Raw genomic sequence first — 23,247 nt, 5'->3', positions numbered from 1 at the left:
TGTCCTTGTTCTGGAGGGAAGGGCAGAGCTCTGCACGCAGCTCCAGGAAGGTGGCTTAGCGCATCCGAAAATTCTGCAGCCACTGCCTGTTATCCCACACCTGCATCACATTCCAATCCCTCCACTCAGTGCTTGTTTCCTGAACCCAATAGTGAAAATCCACTTTGTGCGGCTGCACCGTGAATTCCAACATCAATCTTGAATTGTTTCTTTCCATGGCACACAGCAGGGTGGGCACCACAGATTCATTTTCAGATTCACAGTTCATGAAATACTGCAGGATCAGCCACATGGTGTTCATAATGCTCATTACAAGACTGGTGACTGGTAAGCAGTACAGGATCCATGCTTTCAGGCAGAGATGGCGGGCGCACAGTTTGCAGAAGAAGTTGAACAATGACACAAAATATGGACAGAAGCTCATGGAATGATGGGACAGAGAAAACTGTATCATGGGATGGTGAGCCCACCTCATGATGCATTGTAATCCATTCCCAGAACTCCTAGCAGCAGGAGGTGGTGATTTGCGCAGTGGGATAGCTACCCCTACCCTACCCTCTCTCTGTCGGTGCTAGAGCATCAGCTGTGGATGCACTCTGCCAACACAAGGAGCATTTGTTACCCAGGGTTTTCAGGACCCAAAGCAGTGTTAACTTTACTGTTCTCTCCAGGTGGTCTCAGGAATAAATTAATGGGGGCACAGCTCATCCGTCTGACAAATAATTGGCACAAGCAGGAGTGCTTTCATCTAAAACTGTTCTTTTTATTAGATCTCAAGAATACACACACACACGCTGTCACAGTAGGGTTAAAGCATTTCAAAACATTTATTGTTACCCAGAAAGTCTGAAACGGTTCTGAGGGATCAGCAGACAGGCTTCAGGGGGGCCCCACCTTTGGTCTTGCCACTGGGATATCATATCCTTGCCCAAAGAAAGCTTCCTCGACTGCTCCAAAGCAAATTCTTTCGCCTAATCTTTTATAGCTAATTTCAAACAAAGCACATAACCTATTGTGACTCCTAGTGGGTCACCATGGTGACTCTTAATGGGTCACCAATTCTCCTACTTTCAGCAAAACTACTCATAATCTCTTATAATCATAACATTTCTAGTCATAATAATAAAACTTACATGTCAAAGGTGTCAGGGCTCATACGACCAAGGTCGGCTGCCCAAACATTCCTTCTATTCTCACAATAAATTCACTTCTTATCCCATTCTCCCATTTTGATAGCAAAGTACAAATGTGCCTCTCAGGGCCTAAGATTTTCCTAGCTGTGTGATCTTTAGTTTTCAGCTGGCAGTGGCTGAAAATTCAAAATTGCTGACTGCAGTACTGTCAAATTCTAGGGTACATGTAGGAATGTCAAATTCTGGGGTAACGTTGTGTGAACATGCACAAGTGATGCAAATACAGCGGTTTAGGGTTGTCAACATAACTTAAGTTGACAACCATGTAGTGGAGACATGGCCTTAGTCTCAGATCCTATCCCATTTACACTGAAGTTCACTATGTTAGTCATCCAATCACTGCTAACCTTTTGGTGAAAGGTGAAACAAAGAAGGCATTTAACATTTGGGCTGTTGCTGCGTTTTCTGTTATTGTCTTTCCCTTCTCACTGAGTAACGGACCTACCCTATCCTTGGTCTTCCTCTTGCTTCTAATGAATTTGTAAAATATTTTCTTGTTACCCTTTATGCCCCTAGCTAATTTAATCTTGATTGTGCCTTGGCCTTTCTAATTTTATCTCTACATGCTTGTGTTCTTTTATGTTCATCTTTTGTAATCTGACCTAGTTTCCACTTTTTGTATAACTCTTTTTTGTTTCAGGTGATTGAAGATCTCTTGGTTAAGCCAGAGTGGTCTCTTACCACACTTTTGTACATGTTGGGATAGTTTGCTCTTGTGCCCTTAATAATGTCTCTTTAAAAAGCTGCCAGCTCTCCTGGACTCTCTTTTCCCTTCGACTTGCTCCCCATGGGATCTTGCCTACAATTCTTTGAGTTTGCTAACATCTGCCTTCTTGAGTGCACTGTCTTTATTCTGCCATTTTTCCTCCTACCACTCCTTAGAATCAAAAATCCTACCATTTCATGATCACTTTCACCCAAGTTGCCTTCCACCTTCACATTCTCAGCCAGTTCCTGCTTATCTGTCAGAATCAAATCTAGAACAACCTCTCCCCTAGTCACTCTGTCCAACTCCTGTTATAAAAAACTGTCTCCAGTGCATTCCGAGAACTTGCTGGATAATCTGTGTCTGCTGTATTATTTTCCCAATAGATGTCTAGGTAGTTGAAGTTCTGCATCACCACCAAACCTGTTCTTCGTAGTTTAAAAAAAAAACCCTCAACCTTTTCTTCCTGGTTAGGTGGTCTATAGTAGACCCCCTATCAAATCATCACCTTTGGTTTTTTACCCCTTTTATCCTTACCCAGAGACTTCCAACGGGTCTGCCTTCCATTTCTATCTCAACCTCAGTGCAAGCATAAACATCTTTGATATACAAGGCAACACCTTCTCCCTTTTCTTCCCTGCCTGTCCTTCCTGATAAGCTGTTCCAATCTATACCAATTTTCCAGTAATGTAAATTATCATACAGTGTCTCTGTATGCCAATTATGTCATAACTATGATTATTCACTAGTATTTCTAGTTGTACCTGTTGTTCCCTACACTTGCATTAGTATACAGACATCTCTATATTCCCTCATCTCTCTTTTGCCCCCTGTTGTGATTGCCCATGTTTCCCCCAGATTCTGACCCTTCACCCAGGTCCATGTTTTAGACTTACCTGTGGGCTTTTGTCCCCTTTGACCCCCATTGAACTCAGTTTTATGCCTGCCTCACTAGGTCAGCCCATCCATATCTGAAGGAGCTCTTCCCCTTTCTTAATAGGTGGACCCCATCTCTGCTCAGCAGTCCCTCTTGGAACAGCATCCGATGGTCAAGGAAGCTGTAGCCCTCCTGCATGCATTCACTTTCAGGATATGTCTGTCTCTGCCTGACTGAAAGGACTGATGCGAACACCACCTGCACCTTCACTCTTTCACCCTCCTCCCAGAGCCCTGAAGTCACTTCTCATCTGCTCATGGTCATATCTGGTAGTAGCACTAGTGTCCACATGGATGAGCAGTATGGGGCAGAGAGCAGGATGATCCTCAGCAATCCTTCTGTAATATCTCGTACATTGGCCCAGCAAGCAGCACACTTCCCGGGATGACTTGTCAGGCCGGCAGATGGGTGCTTCCGTCTCCCTTAGAAGGAAGTCGCTGACCACCATCACCTTTCGTTTTCTCTTGGGAGTGGTGGCCGTGATCTTCCAAGCCTTGTGGAGGAGGAGCAGCCATGTTACTCCCCTTTGGGGAGATTCCTCATCCCTCATTGCCAGGCCAGCAGCCTGTTTTTTAAATCTCTATGGGCAACGGGTTGGTAGTCTATGTGGAGCACTGCCTGCTGCCAGACATAGCCATCATCCAGTTTCCTCCCTGTGAAGCAGCCATTTCCTCCTCCCTGGTGGTGCTACTGCAGTCTTTACCAGCTGGATTTCTTCTCAACCTTGGACATCTCCATATGCATATTTCAATTAATTCCTTGTGTGTACAGGTGCTCCTCAGCCTAGCCACCTCCTCCTGTAGCTCTCCCACCTGCTTCCTGAGAGATTCTACCAGTAGGCACTCTAACACGGGATGGTTTACCCAGCCTGGATTTTATGATGGGAAACGCAGGCTACAGTCTGTTCAAATCCACACCAGGACCTGAGTAGAGGGATCCGTGGTCAAGGTTCTCTGCTCGGACACAGGATCAGGTGGAGGAGCCAGCAGCAGTGTTGGCATTGGCTATGCTGCCTTTCTGAATCATGGTGATTTTATTCTTTCTCCTTCCTACAAACTCCCCTCTTTGCTAGCTCCCCTTGATTGCTTGGCATCTGGCTTTAAAGCCCTTCTCTTCTAGGTCAGTCCTGACCCTCCTTAACATACCTGGGAAGGGTGATCAAGGATCAAAGGACAGGAGGGGAGAGCCTTGCAAGTGCACACTTGGCTAGCAGGCCTCTGGTCCCTATTCCCACACAGTCCCCAGATACACAATCCCCAAAGAGACCACACTAAACTTCAAGCAAGCCAAAAGGAAAAACAGACAGACAAGCAGGCACGTTCACTCCAAGAATTAGTACTTGCTCCTCCTTCACCAGAGGAGCTCTATCCCAAACTTCCCTGTTTGCTGTCCCCTGTTCACTAGCTCCTTCTGGCCCCTTAGCGTACATCTATAAAGGGATAAAAAACCCTGTGACTGGCCCAGGTCAGCAGACTCGTGCTCTGGTCTGAAAACCTGAAGTCTGAGCTCTGGGACCCTGTGAGGTGGGAAGGTCCCAGAGCTTGGGCTGCAGCCCAAGCCCGAACATCTACACAGCAATTTTTCAGCCTGGAGCTCCAGCCCAAGTCAGCTGACCGTGGCCAGCTGTGGGTATTTTATCCCTGTGCAGATGTACCCTTAGTGTCTGACTTTTAAGCCTTCTCTCTGAGGTCAGCCCTGCCCGCTCCTTAACTCACAAGGATCAAATGACAGGAGGGTAGAGCCCTTGCTAGTGCACACTCAGCTAGCAGGCCTCCCCCAGACCACTATGAATACGTAATTTTCTAAAATCAGGAAGATTTTCCAGATTCTCTCTCTGATTTTAGAAAATTACCCAGTGGTCTTTTCATCAAATTATGTGACTTCCCAGCCTCCCCTGGCTTGGGTCCCTGCCCCGTACACCAATCTGAATATTAACTTGAATGGAATGTGAGCTTATACTAATTTGAATAAAATCAAGTTAATAAATGACTTAACCCCGTGCCCTTAATTCATTGTATCAAGTGAAACTAACATTTCCCTAACTGACTTCCTAATCTATCTTCACCTGTGACTAACAAAGACTGCTCTCATTTGACTATCCTTGGCTTCAGAACTTAACACAAGTGTTGATAGCTAGCTAACCAATCTCACAAATTGCGAAATGCAGTGAGTTGGGAGTTTATGGTTACAGAAAGTTCCGTGACTAGGTGATTACTGGTTGTTCTTATCTCAGTATATTCAGCTGATGACATTTTCCCACCATTCATCCTTTATCTTCAAAAAGCTGCAAGATAGCCAAGGTAAAACCCCTTAAAACATTAGGTGACGTAGCAGATTAGTGCACTAATCCATCAACTGTGAAGATCTAATTTTAAGTCCTTGCTCAAGTCACAAATAGAAAATCATTTTGTAGTCCTTTCATAGGCAGTTCTGGACATCTGTTGCTTTCACAACCAGGTAATTTGTCATGATAGTAATATCAGTGCTGTTCATGAAGCCTCTTAAGGAATGGAACAGCAAAGGGTGTTTTAAATCAGCACTAAGGTGCACTGAGGAGAGCTGCCTAAGAACTCTTACATGGAATTTACCTACAATATTCTTAGCTCTGTCTGGTTCTATTAGCCCTTATATTCATGAGCATCAAACTTACTCACAATTTAAAAATAAATACAGTGAAAACAAAACATCTGTGTACGCAAGGAGTAGAGAAGAGAAGCAGGGTATTAACAAGGACGTTCCTGCCAGGACCAGCTCTAGGTTTTTTGCCGCCCCAAGCTCTGAGAGAACACCTCCTCAAGCAAAAAAAAAGGGTGGCTGGAACTCCGCCCACTGGAATTGTGCCGCCCCAAGCACGTGCTTGCTTTGCTGGTGCCTGGAGCTGGTCCTGGTTCCTGCTCACTCATTCTTCAGTGTTAACACATATAGTTAAAAAATAAAAAGGAAATGAAATTTAATTCAGCATGAAGAACACTGTCAAAAGAGACGGATGCTCAGAGATTTCTGTAGTAAATGGCATTATCCTACAGTATCTGTGCAGGAAAGAAAGGGGCAAATTCTGCTCTCACATAGCAAGACACGGGAGAGGAAACCACGTACCAAGATCTCCCCAGATATGAACCTTCAGAGCTGGACCATGTTCCCTCATGAGGCAGAGGGTCGCTGCCACACAAAGAAGGGAGGTGGTAAGGAGCTCAAGGATATCTGGGTGAATCTGACCTCACCTCTGTAGATCTCAGTGGCATCACTATGAAAAGCAAGACCCTCTGTGTTGCTTGCCAGCTTTCCCCGCCCCCTTCCTTCAGAAGGCATTGTATCTCAACAATGCTACACACTACTCCCTTTGACTGGGGAAAACTACAGAAGGGAAAATTTAAGGAGGAAGTAGCAGTGGGGAAAACCTCATACAGATCCCCACTGGGAAATGTACACAGAGTTAAGAAAGCATCTTGCTCCCTGTCTCCTTTCCTGCTGCTCTAACACCCTTGTCCTACCCCACTCCTTTCCACTCTCCATAAACCAGAAAGAGCATCTGGCCCAAAGACAGGAGCTGCTCTCACAAACATACAATTCTCTTCCTTCTTGTTATTTTTTTATTATTATTACGAATAGCTCCATGACTGCATAGGATATGACAGCAAATTAACAACTACACTATTTTTTTAAATAGCTGCATTATCTGTCTTATTACAAGCAGCTAATTTAAATGACGTGCTTTTGCTTTGCCTCACTATGACCACATTTAGTGGAGGATAAGCAAAACTGTCAACTTCATATTCTTCTGCATCTAAGAGATAAAAGCATAAAGGCTCACCCCTTCCATTCAAATCCTCTCCCCTAAAAGGGGAATCCTCTTTTTATTGAGAGGCTAGGAGACAACACCTAACCTTTGAACAGCTCTGGGCATCTTGCAACAGTTTCTATAAGGAGTGATCTTGAAACAGGAAAGTTACCTGGGTTTTTGTAGATGCTGAGCACATCCTTGAAATAATGAGGTAAGAATCTTTCCAGTAAAAGCAGCACGTCCTCTAGCTCTTCCAGAATCCCCACAAGCAGGAAATTTTCATTCACGTTCAGTTTTGCTCTTTCAAGGGCCCATTCCCCAGGCTCCCTTTATGGATTAAAAAAAAAAAAAGTCTTCAAATGGTGTGTTTGCTTTGGAAATTCAAATGAGCACGATTGCTAGAAAAAAAATTATGGTGGAAAGAGCAGCGGGGAAAACCTCACACAGATCCCCATGGAGAAACCGATATGAAGTTAAGAAAGCATCTTGGTTCCCTGATTCAAATATGCTCATACAGTGGAGCCTTGCTAGATCGTGTGTCGCCATAGCGCGGATTCGCATATAGCGCGGTAGCGGCAATGGATCCTAAATTTAAATATTTAAATTGGAATCCATGGTCATGTGGCCCCCGTTATAACACGGTACCGCGTATGGATCCCATGTTCTAGCACGGGTCCGGTGTATAAGTTTTTTCATAGATTTGCAAGCAGGCTTTGTGATATCATGCTTATTGGAGTTATGATCAGATGGAAAAAGATCTGGAAAGAAAATGGAAGGATGGAAAGGTCTATGTGGCTTCCAAAGCTCATTATGAATCATATAGAAGCAGGTTAGCTTGTAAAAATGTGACTATTTTATGTTTAAGTTAGATACAGTATAGTAGTACTAAATTCTCTACACAGCTTTCACTGAGAGGTTCCAAACCTCTCACCCATAAAACAGTATCAGCTCAGAAAATTTACAGCATGTGACAAAAAAGTTATTTTGATAATGTAAAGCAGAGCTTATTGCTTCCTACAGAAAGGTAGCTTATGTGGTCTTCCTTTTCTTTACAGAGACTTTGCCTATTTTTATTCTTTCCATTCATTGTTAAGACTATGTTTTTATATTTTTCTACACTTTTCTCATGGTCTAGACAGTGGGCGCTATTAAAATTATCAGCCGCACGTCGTGGTATTGCAGTGACTGCAGCGTGATAGTATCATGCTTTTAATAGCGCCCACCCATAATACTTTTTGGCTCCTTTCAGAGTGGAAAGTTTTCACCACCACTTACACTTTCTGAAATGATCGATATTACTGTTGGCCTGCAGATTTACCTACAGGTCCATACTAGCTGGTATAAAGGGATGTAGGCCCATTGACTCCAATGATTTACATCAGTTGAGGGTATGTCCCATAATTCTTTGTAACATTAACTTGCATTTCCTGCAGTCAGAGCGCTCCTTCCTTTCATAAGCACATATTCTGCAGCAGTGGTGTCCAACCTTCTCAGTTATGAAAGGCATTCTAGGGCAGGGGAAAAGGAAGATAAGAAGAGATCCAACAACTGGTTCTGACTCTTTCTTTTTCTATCCTAGCTCAGGTGCAGGGTAAATCAGCCCAGGAGCTGCTCTAACTTACACAAGCTGGCAACAATTCCATAGGGACCATATGCTATCTAAGGGACAGTGGGAGTGTACCCCACCTGAACCATTCCCCCTTCCCAATCTGACACATGTCCTGTCCAAGGGGCTACAAGAAGTGGGGGCATAGGCTTTTCTTATGAGGCTGTATGTCTGCTGGGGACTGAGCAGTGCAAAGGGAGTGGCATGGGACAAAGAATCTGCCCCAAATTATTGATAGTGGCCCTTAGATCATTTTGAAATAGTATATTTGACCCTCTGGCTGAAAAAGTTGGTCACTGCTGCAGAATATGACCTTATGAAAGAAAGGCGGGGTTGAAGGTCTTGCTCTGAGGGAAGCCTTGGGGTGGGTGGACTGCATTCTACCCCTGTGGGATGGAGGTGGGAGGCCCTGGGTGGGGTTGATCACCCTGCACTCACCCCACAGTGGAGGCTCCTGTCCTGCAGGGCTGGGCCCAGCTCTCTGCAGTGCAATCTGGTACATAGGGTCATAGCACCGCTTAGATTTGGGCCAGCCACCCCTCCATCATATCCCCATTGGACAGAAGCTGCAGGAGCTGCCACTGAAGATTAAATCATCATTTTATGTAGTTTATGTTCTTTTTCATTTTATTTTGTGTTATTTCACATTTCTGATATGCACACAAAGCTATAATTATAGTCTCTAAGGTGCCACAAGTACTCCTTTTCTTTTTGCGAAGACAGACTAACACGGCTGTTACTCTGAAACCTGTAATTATAGAGAGTGTGTACTCAAACAAAAATAATAATGCAAAATTTACACCCTCCACTGAACAATTCCCTTATATATATTATTTCATAATAAAGACATGCTTTTACCACACACTGACACATGAGCCATGTTTTCCCTTATATTTACAATACGGAACAACTGTTGTGTCTCTGATACCACTCTGTGTGGTAAGTATTGGCAAGTGTTCAATGTCTATTGCTGTACAGAATCAGGTATGTGTGATATACATTTACCTGCATCTTGGATGCTGTCCACAGAAATACGGTATGATGTAAAATAACCTGGGATTGGAACATTCAGGGTAGTTTTCAAGAATACATACATTAATATCCTAGGGAGAACGAAAGGAAAACAAGGTTAAATATTGCATCTCACCACCTCCATAAAAATGTGCTCTTTTCTTTCCCACCTAAATAAAGTTTTCCCATACTTCATGGTGTAGTCCTGACCGCACTGCATCTACACCTAAGTCCCTCAAGAATAACTTGCAGGATATGTTAACAATTCATTAGCATAGGAAAAATTTTCTGGGAGCATCACAACGTCTTGCTGCAACACCATGCTATTATTCTGTTGTAGTGATCACATCTTCAAAGCCAGGTTTTAACTTCACACCCTTTGATTAAAATGTACTGAAGACTGGTATAAGACTGTTTCTAAACATAGCCAGCTTAAGCATCAATTTATTAACACCATTATTACACATGCTTTGCAATTTCCCCCGTAAATATCCTCTGGGAAAAGACAAAAGAAGACACAATAATTTGAATTTTGACCACAATGATACAAAACTATTTTATTCTACTTTTGTTCAATGGCCTTATACTGAATATAAATTAAAGTTCTCTTCTGATAGCCAAAACGTGCATCGCTCGTCACTGTAAGTCAGTATATCACCCAGCTATTCAGGACTGGACCCTATGGCGAAAATTTTCCCTCACAAAAGAGCAGTATGCTCAGCCACTAGGAAAGCAAAGGACTTTGATCTCATCTAGGGGCCTTTACCGAAAGACCTGATGTAGATATTGAACTTTACTAATATAAACAGAGTGGAATTAGTCAAACTAAGCTCTCCCGCTGACAGAGCTTCTGCCATTTGCGGAGGTGGTTTTATTATGCTAGAGGGAGAGCTCTCTCCTGTTGGCACAGAGCGTCTTCACTAGACGCGCTGCAGCTGCATTGGTACAGCTGCGCCGCTGCAGCACTGTACGTGTAGACATGTCCTCAGACTTCAGATGCTTAAGTGCTTTCTTTTCCGAATAAGGATGCTTTACTGAATCAAGGCCTTAATTCTACCATCATGCTGTTAACATTGTATTTGGGTCTATGATGAGTCTCCTCAAGCTACAGTCCCATTTCTCTCCCTCTCTTTTGTTTATGTAAATCAATTACTACTCTTTTTCTTCCTAGTGACACATCATAATTTAACACGTGAGAGATAAGGTATTAGACAGTGAAGTAAATTCCATTCACGCACACACACCCACACACACCCCTCTGGATATTGAGAAAAGTTTGCTTTAAATACTTAGTAAAGTATGAAGAGATTACCGATCAATCACTCCTGTCAAAACAAAACAAAAACCAAGGACAACTTTTAAAACTCAAGTTTGTATATTTTAAACTATTTTCCAGCAAATCATATAATCAATGGTACTAAAGTCTGCTGAAATATCTAGAAATACTAGAGTAAAAAGGGCATCCCTGCCCTGTAGGCCCCTTTTGGCCAAACATGGCTCTGCAGCACTCTGCCTCAGTATCCCCTTCACTAAGGCTCCTCAATAACACTAGGACAATACCACACCTTCTTCAGGTCTGATTCATTAACACTAAATAAAAGTCTCTTCCACGCCAATCTCTTTCACTCATCTCCCCTCCCCTGGAGGTCTGTCTTGAAGTTTCCAAGCTGGGCACAACGGTCAGTCTCTCCCACCATTGCACCTTGGGCTCCTTTAATCACTCCTTGCTATCTTCTGAACATCCGCTCTTAGGCATTCCTACCTGGAGTCTTTATTTCTTTTTCTAAGAATTACCATTGCACCAAGTCCATATTTTAAAATATTTTGGATTATCAGCAAGTATTTGTCATGTTCAGCAATGTATTACAATGTATTTAGGTAATTCAGTATGCTTATTACGGCTACTGCCATTTTGTAATTGCTCATATGATCTTGGGTAAGAAAGGCATTTGTGCTCTCACTTTAATACCTAGAAAATAGAGGCTCAGAATATTAAACAACCACAAGACTCATCATCCTGGAAACAGGAATAAACTAGGTTTCAGAGTAGCAGCCATATTAGTCTATATTCACAAAAAGAACAGGAGTACTTGTGGCACCTTAGAGACTAACAAATTTATTTGAGCATAAGCTTTTGTGGACTAAAGCCCACTTCATCGGATGCATTTCCACTGCATGCATCCGATGAAGTGAGCTGTAGCTCACGAAAGCTTATGCTCAAATAAATTTGTTAGTCTCTAAGGTGCCACAAGTACTCCTGTTCTTTTTGCAGATACAGAGTAACATGGCTGCTACTCTGAATCCCTAGAGTGTAATCTTTCCCAAGGCAGGTTTCAGGGCTTTAGCAAGCCAATGGGTGAAAGCTGTAACTACAACTGCCTCTTCCTGTAATTGGCCTAAAAGAGAGAGGATTTCCCTTTGCAGCTCTATCACTTCTTCATAAACATGAATACAAGATTGCATTCATTCAAAAAACCCCAAAGAATTATTTGATGTAAAAAGGAATGGAGACCTCCTCTCTTCTGAAAGCATAATTTGATTAACAAAAGCAGAGACAGAACCCATACAATAAAAACACTTCTTCAGAGACAAAATCCTGCACATTTGACAACTGAATATTTTGGGTCTCTTTACTGAAAAAAATTCGTTGTGTAAAGAGAACCCTATTGATAGATCCTCTGCTAGAGTAAACAGGTGTCGCTCCACTGAAGTCAACGGAATGACATCAGTTTGAAGGAAGCAGAGGAACAGTCCCTTAGCATTTGATTTGATAAGGGAAAAATTAAACGGATTAGGAAGAAAACAACAACTTCTGTTGAAACAAAGCATTTACACCTGGGAGAAGTAGGTTTTACTATAGACCAACAATTTTTCATGTGGGGAGTGGATGTACACTTTCTAATGCTCCGTAACTCATCAACACCATGTTTGCTGTGTGGCCAAGGGATTGCTATCATTTATTTTAAATTCTGTACTTTATATGTTGAAAACCAGTATTACTTATGCCATATGGTGTACATTACAGCATCCAGAGGGTTCTAATAAGTTTAGCACCTGCTATCCTTTGTGAAAGCAAACACCAGCAACCATTCCCTCTATAAAGTTTTTTTTTTTTTTTTTTTTTTAATTTGCAGCCTTATGATCTATGAAATTACAGCATGAATCGTGAGAAAAAAAGTGCATTTGGTCTGATGTGTACTCATGTGAAATGTGTTTACTAGTGTTCTAATTATTATAAATAAATTACAAAGTATAGGTCATTTATACTTATTCTAAATTTGAACATACCTAGCTAGACTGAGTCTTCTTTGGTATTTTGATTGCTTTGCCAGTTGACCGATAACTGGACCAAAACATCCCCCCCCCCCCAAGACTAGTAAGGTTAAAAAAGATTATCTTGATCAATTTTAACATTTCATTTTCTGTTACAATGGCATAGATGAACATATGCCACTGTAACAGGAAATGGATCCTTTAAAGCACCTATGGAGAATTTCACTTGTAGAAGGCACAATTCCAAATTGACAACTTCAAGCTGTCATTGTTTAGAGGTGCTTGGGAGGGATTTGTGTTTTGTTTTGTTTGGTAGACCTATATGAACATAGTTGAAAATTAGATAGAAAGAAAGCAACTTGGATCACATCCATTCATAATAATGTTCTGAAAGAGACATTTTTCTTTGTTCACTGAGTATCAGATACACCACTCATTAATCTGCCAGTGCAGATGAACCTATTTGGCTGAGGTTTCAAATTTCCTTGAGCTGGTGGACCTCTTCTGGTGGCTTCACAGAACACTATGATCATCTTTTATCCTTGACCATTGAAATGGGGATAGGTAAGTGTACCATCCTCACGCCAGGGTCATTTAGGTATACAGAGGTCTTGCAATAGATGAAGTTTCAGGAGCAGAGTTGTGCTGGTGGCAATGATCATGCCCTGAGATGAATCGATTGCTGTAAGAAGTTTGTTTTGTTTTTTTTAGATTCTGGGTTGTGACTGGTGGAGATGAAATATAGCATCTGCAAAGCCCTGACCAGTTCTGGATGATGGATGTGCTGGTGAACCCCAAATATTTTTGCTCAGAAACTTAATTGTTTCTTGCTGCAAGTTTTTCAACCCATTGTGTGTATAAAATTAAAACTAAACTGGAACAGACCACCTGTCTGTATAGTGGCATGGGGAAGAGAAGTGTCAATGTGATTTTTGGTTGAATTTCAATCAATCAGTTTCACTTACTGAGGTTCTGGATGCACTAGAGGAAGTTGATTTAATCTCAGAGACACTGTTCACTACCCAAATCTAGCTGTGTTAAAAGATCAAAAAGACCACCAAAAAAAAAAAAATCTGGACACTGAAAATTCTGTAATGAGAATTGTGGAATGAGAGGGGATGGTAAAGTATCATACTTTCGTTGCTTTCTTAACAAGCTGGGGTGCTGTGGTAAGCCACTGAAACCTGTGTCATCGTAGCTAAAGTCAGACACATGCCATTCCCAAAGACAATCGCTGCAAGTATTTGCCATGAGAGCTCTTCAGCCCAATGACAATATAATTGCATTTGGGATAACAGACTTTGATTGGAGCTTTTCATTAAACCCTCCCTCCCCCATCTCCATAGGCCTTGCATTGTTCCTGTTCTGATATTATGAAACTGGAAATTTTTCATAACATATTCATCACCTATCATTGCTACAATTTTATTTCAAATAATATTTCATTAACACCACATTATTATATCAAAGTGAACTAGTGCGCTAGTCTAGTATTCTGGCGATAGGTCAGGCTGCTGACCACCCATAAATTTAGTGATGGGGCGTTACAGAAAGAAAAACTGCCTTTTCAAAACAACAAGCCCCAAACAACTTCTCCCAGCCCTCTCTCCCAAACCCTACACATCTGGAGTACTGATTAGCTTAGATCATCTCTCTTAGATCCTAACAGGCTTTCTTCCAACCAGATTACTTCGCTTATTCTCTCTCATGTCAACTTTTAGAAACATCTTTTCTTAATAAAATGCCTGATGACCCTTTATCTTATTATACACTGTCAGAAAAAGACACATTACTGAAAAAAACAGTGCTCTCCTTGAGAAGAAAGGTCTAAGAACACATTCAACATATTTTATTTTCAGAATGAAACTCAGTCAATATGTAGGAAAACAGGAAATGGGTTTCCTACAACTAAAATAGGGCTGCTATAGGTAAATCCATTTTCCTGTTACTACAAGTATGCTCCCGCAAAACAAGCTGCTTTCTCATAAAGTTACCCCATCAAAGACTCTGAGTTACAAGCTACTGTTACCCAATGAAATTCAGGCCTTATTCTCAGATGTTTTGAGTAAGATTCTTCCTTTCCCCACTTCTGCATTATAGGAGATTTGGAGACAAGGAGATGCCCAAGTATAGGACACGAATTAAGTCAAATTATAATAAACACGCCTTTTCCAACAGGTGTTTTGCTGGACAGTCTTTCCAGTGACAACATCAACAGCAATAGCCGCATCACTCTGTAACTGTAGATGTATGTCCAACTCATTACGATTTAAATGTTTTTACAGAACATAAAAGTATAGACAACTATATCTTCCATGATTTCTCATTGATACAGCCTTGTTCCAGGCTTTGGCAGTGCTCTGGGGAGATGAGACTTTGGTGAAACATACAGCATATACAAAATGTAAAGAATCACAATCTGACATGGTCTCTGTTGGTAACTGAATTTATTTTATAGTGAAATAAACACCTGATAAGAAAATGTAGAAAGTAGTTCATTACATAATCACACTTACGGGACTTTACACATCTTTAAATTGTAATACAATTCTTAGCTAATTATAAATGCAGATTACTGAAAAGTGGGGAGTATTCCTGAAGGTCCCTTAATTAGGAAAATGCAGAGGACAATACACTGTAATGCTGATTTTCCTGTCAGGATTTCAGAAATTTTTGCAAATCCCTCACTACAAACTCTGGACCACAAATACCTGAGTATTGGACCGGGGTGTCCCTATAGTGGTTACTTCTTAGTGTTGTGAAGTAATCATAAATCTTGTTAATTAGGGCTGACCCAAGCATGATATTTTAGCTCTAAATATTTCACAAATTATGCTGCAGCACCTGGAGTCAGACAGTACTAGAAATCTTCCTTTCCTGTTAGAGTGAGAATGTCTGACTTTTTTGTGTTGCAGAAACATTCTTTTAAAAAGAAGCTGTCGGTGAATTTAGAGATCACGAAAGGTATCGGGGTGCTAGCTCTCGAGATTGAAAGTCCACAGGTAAACCCAAGGAGTTCCTGCAGCAGCTCAATCTTTTCTACACTGTCTTCCCAGGTTAGCCTCAACCCTGCTCAACAGGAACTACCTGTGGGAGCGGGAAGATCGGACCTGCAGATGTGAATTTTCACTTTGTCCCAGCTTTCTGCGATTGCCAGATAAGGCAACAATTGTGAAGGGGACACATGTCCACTGGAAACAAGGACAACCAGCAACTTAAATTTAAAAAAAGGAGAAAAATTTAAAAAAAATCAATTCCTTTTTTAATAAAGCCACTTTGTACTTTATGATGTGCACACAACAGCGGTCAAGTGTAATAAATCCTTTGTGAGCAAACACCCAATCTGCCTTTACTCAATAAGGTAAAAGATAAAACCGTGACAACCAGATTGCGTAATGTTAGCTACCTAGAAGAAATGTCTAAAAACGTCCATAAATCATATTATGCTAGATCTTTAAATTAATCATTTCCTGGTTCATTGCCTATAGGTACTGAAATGAATCAGCATGTGCAATCAAGCTGTACTGTCTTAGAGCAATTAATTATACAAAAATTAGGGTAAAATAGTAAAATTGAACTTTATATGCTGCATAAAAAAAATCAGATGAGCTCTCATCCCTGATGTCGCAGTTGGGGACAGCAATGAAACAATGCAGTACTCCCAACAAAGGCAGTTTCTGCTACTGTATCTTTTAGCAAGTTTATAGCGATATATAGCTTTCATATTTTTGTTAATACAATCCTCTCTCTCCATGGAACCAAGGAGTTTATTTGTAATATTGAGTTTAAATGTAATATTAAACATTGCAAAGGATTTCAATGGAACAAAATCTATGTCGGTTGAGGAAGTGTTAAAAGAACATGATATAATAAAGACTATGTTTTAAAGCTTAACATCACCACAGGCCAGATGCTCCTTTCTGCTACAGAGTGAGAAAGCAGCAAAGGGATAGAAAGGCAGCTTTGTAACATGCTTGTTTCCCCTTCCCTACAAGAAAACATAGTGGAGATCCACAAGCCTGAGATGCTTGTGTGGGTGGGTGAGTGGGGAGGCAGAGTTGAGGGAGATGCACTATTCTGGGGAACAGCCACAGCGTATGGCACATTCCCCCTTAACCCAGTGGAAAGGCGTGTGGAAGTTAGCACTTCCACAAGCCGTTTTCAATCAATTACAGTCTAACTACAGTATCACTATATAGGCTATGACATTTCTGCATGCTATAGTGATAGGAAGTGCAGACCTTTAGTTACTCTCCTATTAACACTAGTTAACTCACGCGATTAAGTAAAAAAACAATTAATTGCGATTAATCACAGCTAATTCACGATTTGCTAAAAAAATTAATCACAATTAATCACAGTTTTAATTGTACTGTTAAACAACAGAAAACCCACTAAAATGTATTAAATACTTTTGGCTGTTTTTCTACATTTTCAAATATACTGATTTCAATTACAACACATAATACCAAGTGTACAGTGCTCGCATCATCATTTTTAGAGTGCAAATATTTGTAATAAAAATAATATAAACAAAAGACATAGTAATTTTCAATTTACCTGATACAAGTGCTGTAGTGCAATCTCTTTATCATAAAGGTGCAACTTAGAACAGGAGATTTTTTTTTGTTACATAACTGCACTCAAGAACAAAACAATGTAAACTTTAGAGCCTACAAGTCTACTCAGTCCTACTTCTTGTTCAGACAATCACTGAGACAAACAAGTTTGCTCACATTTACGGGAGATAATGCTGCTCGCTTCTTATTTGCAATGTCACCTGAAAGTGAGAACAGGTATTCACATGGCCCTTTTGTAGCTGGCAGTGCAAGATATTTACATGCCAGATATACTAAACATTCTTGTACCCCTTCTTGCTTCAGTCACCATTCCAGAGGTCATGCTTCCATGCTGATGATGCTTGTTAAAAAAATAATGCATTAATTAAATTTGTGACTGAACTCCTTGGGGGACAACTGTATGTCTCCTGCTCTGTTTTACCCACATTCTGCCATATATTTTCTGGTATAGAAGTCTTGGATGATGACCCAGCACATGTTGTTCGTTTTAAGAACACTTTCACTTCAGATTTGACAAAATGCAAAAGGTACAACTGTGAGATTTCTAAAGAGAGCTACATCACTTGACGCAAGGTTTAATAATCTGAAGTGCCTTCCAAAATCTGAGAGGGATGAGGTGTGGAGCATGCTTTCAGAAGTCTTAAAAGAGCAAGACTCCGATGCGGAAACTATAGAAGCCAAACAACCAGAAAATAAAATCAACCTTCTGCTGGTGGCATCTATGAACATAGAATCATAGAACAAGAAGGGATCTCAAGAGGTCATCTAGTCCAGTCCCCTGCACTCAAGGAAGGACTAAGTATTACCTAGACCAGGGGTGGGCAAACTTTTTGGCCGGAGGGCCACATCAGGGTTTCCGAAACTGTATGGTGCGCCGAGTAGGGAAGGCTGTGCCTCCCTAAACAGCCCCTGCCCCCATCCGCCGCCTCCCATTTTCTGCCCCCTGACTGAATCATAGAATATCAGGGTTGGAAGGGACCTTAGGAGGTCATCTAGTCCAACCCCCTGCTCAAAGCAGGACCAATCCCCAATTTTTGCCCCAGATCCCTAAATGGCCCCCTCAAGGATTGAACTCACAACCCTGGGTTTAGCAGGCAATGCTCAAACCACTGAGCTATCCCTCCCCCCCTCAGAACTCCCAACCCATCCAACCCCCCCTGCCCCTTGTCCCCTGACCGCCCCCCTAGAACCCCCTGCCCCTAACCACCTCCCCGAGACCCTACCCCCTATCCAACCCCCAATGTTCCCCAGCCCCTGACTACCCCTTCCAGAACTTCTGCCCCATCCAACCACCCCCTGCTACCTGTCCCCTGACTGCCCTCCGGGACCCCCTGCCCCTTATCCAAGCCCCTCCGCTCCCCGCCCCCTTATGTCACTCAGAGCAGCAGGACTGGCAGCCGCACTGCCTGGCCGGAGGCAGCCACACAGCTGCGCTTCCCGGCAGCAGCTCGCAGCCCCACCGCCCAGAGCACTGGCGGCGCAGTGAGCTGAGGCTGCAGGGGAGGGGGGACAGCAGGGGAGTGGCCAGGGGCGAGCCTCCCCAGCCGGGGGTCAAGGGCAGGGCAGGGCAGGAATGTCCCACAGGCCGGATGTGGCCCGCGGGCCATAGTTTGCCCACCTCTGATCTAGGCTATCCCTGACAGGTGTTTGTCCAACCTGCTCTTAAAAATCCCCAATGACGGAGATTCCACAACCTCCCTAGGCGATTTATTCCAGAGCTTAATGACTCTGACAGTTAGGAAGTTTTTCCTAACGTCCAGCCTAAACTGCCGTTGGGGCAATTTAAGCCCATTGCTTCTTGTCCTATCCTTAGAGGTTAAGAACAACAATTTTTTTTTCTCCTTGTAACAACCTTTTATGTACCTGAAAATGGTTATCATGTCCCCTCTCAGTCTTCTCTTCTCCAGACTAAACAAATCCAATTTTTTCAATCTTCCTTCATAAGTCATGTTTTCGAGACCTTTTATAATTTTTGTTGCTCTTCTCTGGACTTTCTCCAGTTTGTCCACATCTTTCCTGACATGTGGCGCCCAGAACTGGTCACAATAGGCCTCCAGTTGAGGCCTAATCAGCACGGAGTACAGTGGAAGAATTACTTCTCATGTCTTGCTTAGAATACTCCTGCTGATACATCCCAGAATGATGTTTTCTTTTTTTTGCAACAGCATTACACTGTTGACTCAGATTTACCTTGTGATCCACTATGACCTCCAGATCCCTTTCCGCAGTATTCCTTCTTAGGCAGTTATTTCCTATTCTGCACCTGATTGTTCCCTCCTACGTGGACTACTTTGCATTTGTCCTTATTGAATTTCATCCTATTTACTTCAGACCATTTCTCCAGTTTCTCCAGATCATTTTGAATTTTAGTCCTATCCTCCAAAGCACTTACAACCCCTCCCAGCTTGGTATCATCCACAAACTTTATAAGTGTACTCTCTATGTCATTATCTAAATCACTGATGAAAATATTGAAGAGAAACGGACCCAGAACTGATCCCTGCGGGACCCCACTCGTTATGCCCTTCCAGCATGACTGTGAACCACTGGTAACTACTCTCTGGTAATGATTTTCCAACCCGTTATGCACCCACCTTATAGTAGGTCCATCTAGGTTGCATTTCCCTAGTTTGAGAAGGTCATGTGAGACAGTATCAAAACTCTTTTTGGACATGTGTATAGAAAGAAAGGTGAAAGTGGACACCAATGGGCAGGAGCTTATGGACTGATAACGATCATGATTAATATGTGCTTGATATATGCTCGTGATTGTCTATAAAAAAAGATCATAAAGCGTAATGCTTAAAACTAACTTCTGCTTCATGAAGAATGGTTAAATTTCCTTTTTCTAAATATTTAAAAATAACATTTATAAATTACATGGTGTTAAACTATTATCACAAATTACAAATTAAAAGTTTTTAAATGTATAAGCATTTTACTCGCTTGGGCGCATTTGCCTCATGGCACACAAATTTGAACTCTGCTTCAAAAATTTGCACAGAAGAAATTTTTTGCGCACACAGCCTGTCAAAAATTAGAGGGAACATTGACCAAAAGCCTTACTAAAGACAAGATATACCACATCCACTGCTTCCCTCCTATCCACAAGGCTTGTTACCCTGTCAAAGAAAGCTATCAGGTTGGTTTGACATGATTTGTTCTTGACAAATCCATGCTGTTATTTATCACATTATCTTCTACATGTTTACAAATTGATTGCTTCACTATTTGCTCCATTATCCTTCCAGGTTCAGAAGTTAAGCTGACTGGTCTGTAATTCCCCGCGTCGTCCTTATTTCCCTTTTTATAGATGGGCACTATATTTGCCCTTTTCCAGTCTTCTGGAACGTCTCCCGTCTTCCACGACTTTTCAAAGATAATTGTTAATGGCTCAGATATCTCCTCAGTCATCTCCTTGAGTATTCTAGGATGCATTTCATCATGCCCTGGTGATCTGAAGACATCTAACTTGTCTAAGTAATTTTTGACTTGTTCTGTCCCTATTTTAGACTCTGATCCTCCCTCATTTTCACTGACATTCACTATGTTAGACGTCAAATCACCACCAACCTTCTCAGTGAAAACCGAAACAAAGTCATTAACCACCTCTGCCATATCCACATTTTCTGTTATTGTCTTTCCCTCCTCATTGAGTAACGGGCCTACTCTGATATGCATTGGTCTGCACTGCTTTGGATTGTTATTGAGCAGAACCTGTCATCATCATGGACACAGTCCTCTGGAATGGTGGTTGAAGCATGAAGGGACATATGAATTTTTACGGCATCTGGCATGTAAATATCTTGAGACACTGGCTACAACAGTGCCATGCGAACACCTGTTCTCACTTTCAGGTGACATTGTAAACAAGAAGGCGGCAGCACTATCTCCTGCAAAATTAAACAAACTTGTTTGTCTTACAGCCTGGCTGAACAAGAAGTAGGATTAAGTGGATTAGTAGGCTCTAAAGTTTTACATTGTTTTGTTTTTGAATGCAGTTTTTTTTGTATATAATACAACTTTTGTAAGTTCAACGATCATGATAAAGAGATTGCACTACTGTACTTGTAATGGGGGAATTGAAACATACTATTTCTTTTGTTTTTTACAATGCAAATATTTGTAATAAAAATAAATATAAAGTGAGCACTGCATACTTTGTATTCAGCATTGTAACTGAAATCAATCTATTTGAAAATGTAGAAAACATCAAAAATATTTAAATAAATGGTATTCTATTATTGTTTAGCAGTGCGATTAATTTTTTTAGTCACTTGACAGCCCTAATTAACACCCTTTTAATTTCACTTGCTATTAAACTGTCAAGCCAACTTTTGGTGGGGGGGGGGGGAGCTCAATTTTTTTATGCTTATTCTCAACCCAGAAAGGAATTTTTGAAATAACGAAGATAGTTGGTTTTGCCAGGTCAAAGTTATGTATATTAAAACAAAAACAAAAAATCAACACTTTCCTCATATATCCCAACATACATTTTGCACACAGAAAACTCAAAGAGACCTTAGGGATAGCTATCTATGTCTGAATGAAATCAGTTCTGCAATTTTAAAACTATGAGCATTTAAGGTTTCTCCATACCAGCAGAATTCACTTTTATATACCCAGTAATACAGAACACTACATCTAAGGGAAGCAGTTGGAGTTAGGTTTCCATTGCATAATTTGGAATTTCTTGATTTGTGTAAAATCTCAACGTTAATGGTAGATAAAGTACTCTATTTTTTTCAATGTAGGTAACACTTAGGATAAAAAAAAAATCCAGACTTCAAAATTCTGATTTGTTAATCCTAAATGAACTTAAACTGATTATAAAAATTTCAGATTCTATTTAACAGACTTATATTAATGCTTATTAAATGATCCTAGAGACTTTAAATAATGAAGAATTATATTTTATCAGATACTTGTATCTTACAAATATTTTCTACCCATTTCCCCATTAATCTACTGCAAGTTATGAAAACTGCCTTTTCTTCTCTCATAACCAAAGTGAGAAAAATGACATCTTTCCATACCCTGCTAATAAACTGTAACTTGTATAATATAATTGGGAGGGATTCTATTTATAATATAGCCAGGATGTACTTCCAAACGAAGACTGAAGGTAACAAATGTGAAGTGAAGGTGCGTCACAAGGTCCACAGAGGAAGTGGTGAACTAAATAAATGGCTTTCAACTAGACACAACCGTAAAAGGAAACTAAATAAAATAATGTGGAAAACCAGTCGGCAAGCCCAGTCGATGATGATCTCTCCTGCTTACAAGGCTGTTCTTAATACAGTTTTTTAGTCAACAGTACAGTATTGTACTTATTCTGAACAGCCAAGGAAAGTTTTTCTGCTCTGCTAAGAAACTCACAATCCTCTAACTGCTTTTTAAATTTTTGTTGCTCAGTATTTATATGTGGATCAAATTGACCATCACATCCTGACAATCTCACGAGATATGTATTAAGTACAACTACACTTTAAAAAAAAAAAAAGGCATATCTTTCTCCAAGCCTGGATGTTTCTGAACACCCAGATGGGGAAGAGAGAAAAAGTGTAAACACGAATGCTCAGAAGATTGCTCAACAGTGTAAACAGAAAATGAAAGAAGGAAAGGTACGATTTTCTACTTTTTAAGGCTGTAGAAACACCTACCTTGCTCTAGTGATACCATAAAATCAGGGTAGTGGTTGGAATGAAGGTTCCCAAATACAAATGTAATGAAGATTTACTAAGACTGTTATTGTATGTTAACATCACAAGTTACTAAGACATTTTTGTGGAGATTAAATGACTATGTAATACATAGCTTTAACCCTGCATAAGTATGATTTTAATCAGTCAGTGTTTAATGTTCTCATTCAATGTATATCAAGTAAGTATTTGGGCATCTCAATGCAAAGCCACAAAAGTCAAGATGATGAATTTCCATTTAATCAGTTTTTTAAGTTTCCATTTTCAAATTCTGGCAGAATTTGGTCCTTGCTAATGAATGCAGGGGACTAGTAACACTGGCTAGAGCGTGCCATATGGTAAGCAGATGCTATTCAAGCTTCCTCACATAGCACTGCCAATGCAACTCCAGCCAAACATTTAGCAGCCAATGCTATTCTGGTGTGAGGCCCCTCCAATGGGTGCCAGTTGTACTAAAT

The 23,247-nt window shown here is 41.1% G+C and overlaps 1 protein-coding gene across 4 annotated transcripts in view; it reads right to left on the bottom strand.

Annotated features, from left to right (window-relative positions):
- Nucleotides 1–23,247, bottom strand: part of UST (uronyl 2-sulfotransferase) — a 292,969-nt gene that overhangs the window by 51,700 nt on the left and 218,022 nt on the right. For 3 of the 4 annotated variants that reach the window (XM_073337584.1, XM_073337587.1, XM_073337586.1), the window contains exons 6-7: nucleotides 9,229–9,326; nucleotides 6,787–6,944 (exon numbers count right to left, since the gene is read on the bottom strand). In XM_073337584.1, the coding sequence (XP_073193685.1) occupies nucleotides 6,787–6,944; nucleotides 9,229–9,326 (256 nt within the window). Of the gene's footprint in view, nucleotides 1–2,732; nucleotides 3,330–6,786; nucleotides 6,945–9,228; nucleotides 9,327–23,247 lie in introns of those variants that run through there. The other variant, XM_073337585.1, reaches the window with a different exon arrangement.

The sequence above is a fragment of the Lepidochelys kempii genome, chromosome 3 (assembly GCF_965140265.1).
Source record: "Lepidochelys kempii isolate rLepKem1 chromosome 3, rLepKem1.hap2, whole genome shotgun sequence".
Classification (NCBI taxonomy): Eukaryota; Metazoa; Chordata; order Testudines; family Cheloniidae; genus Lepidochelys; species Lepidochelys kempii.
Note: the sequence above shows the minus strand (reverse complement) of the source record. Positions and strands in the feature narration are given on the sequence as shown.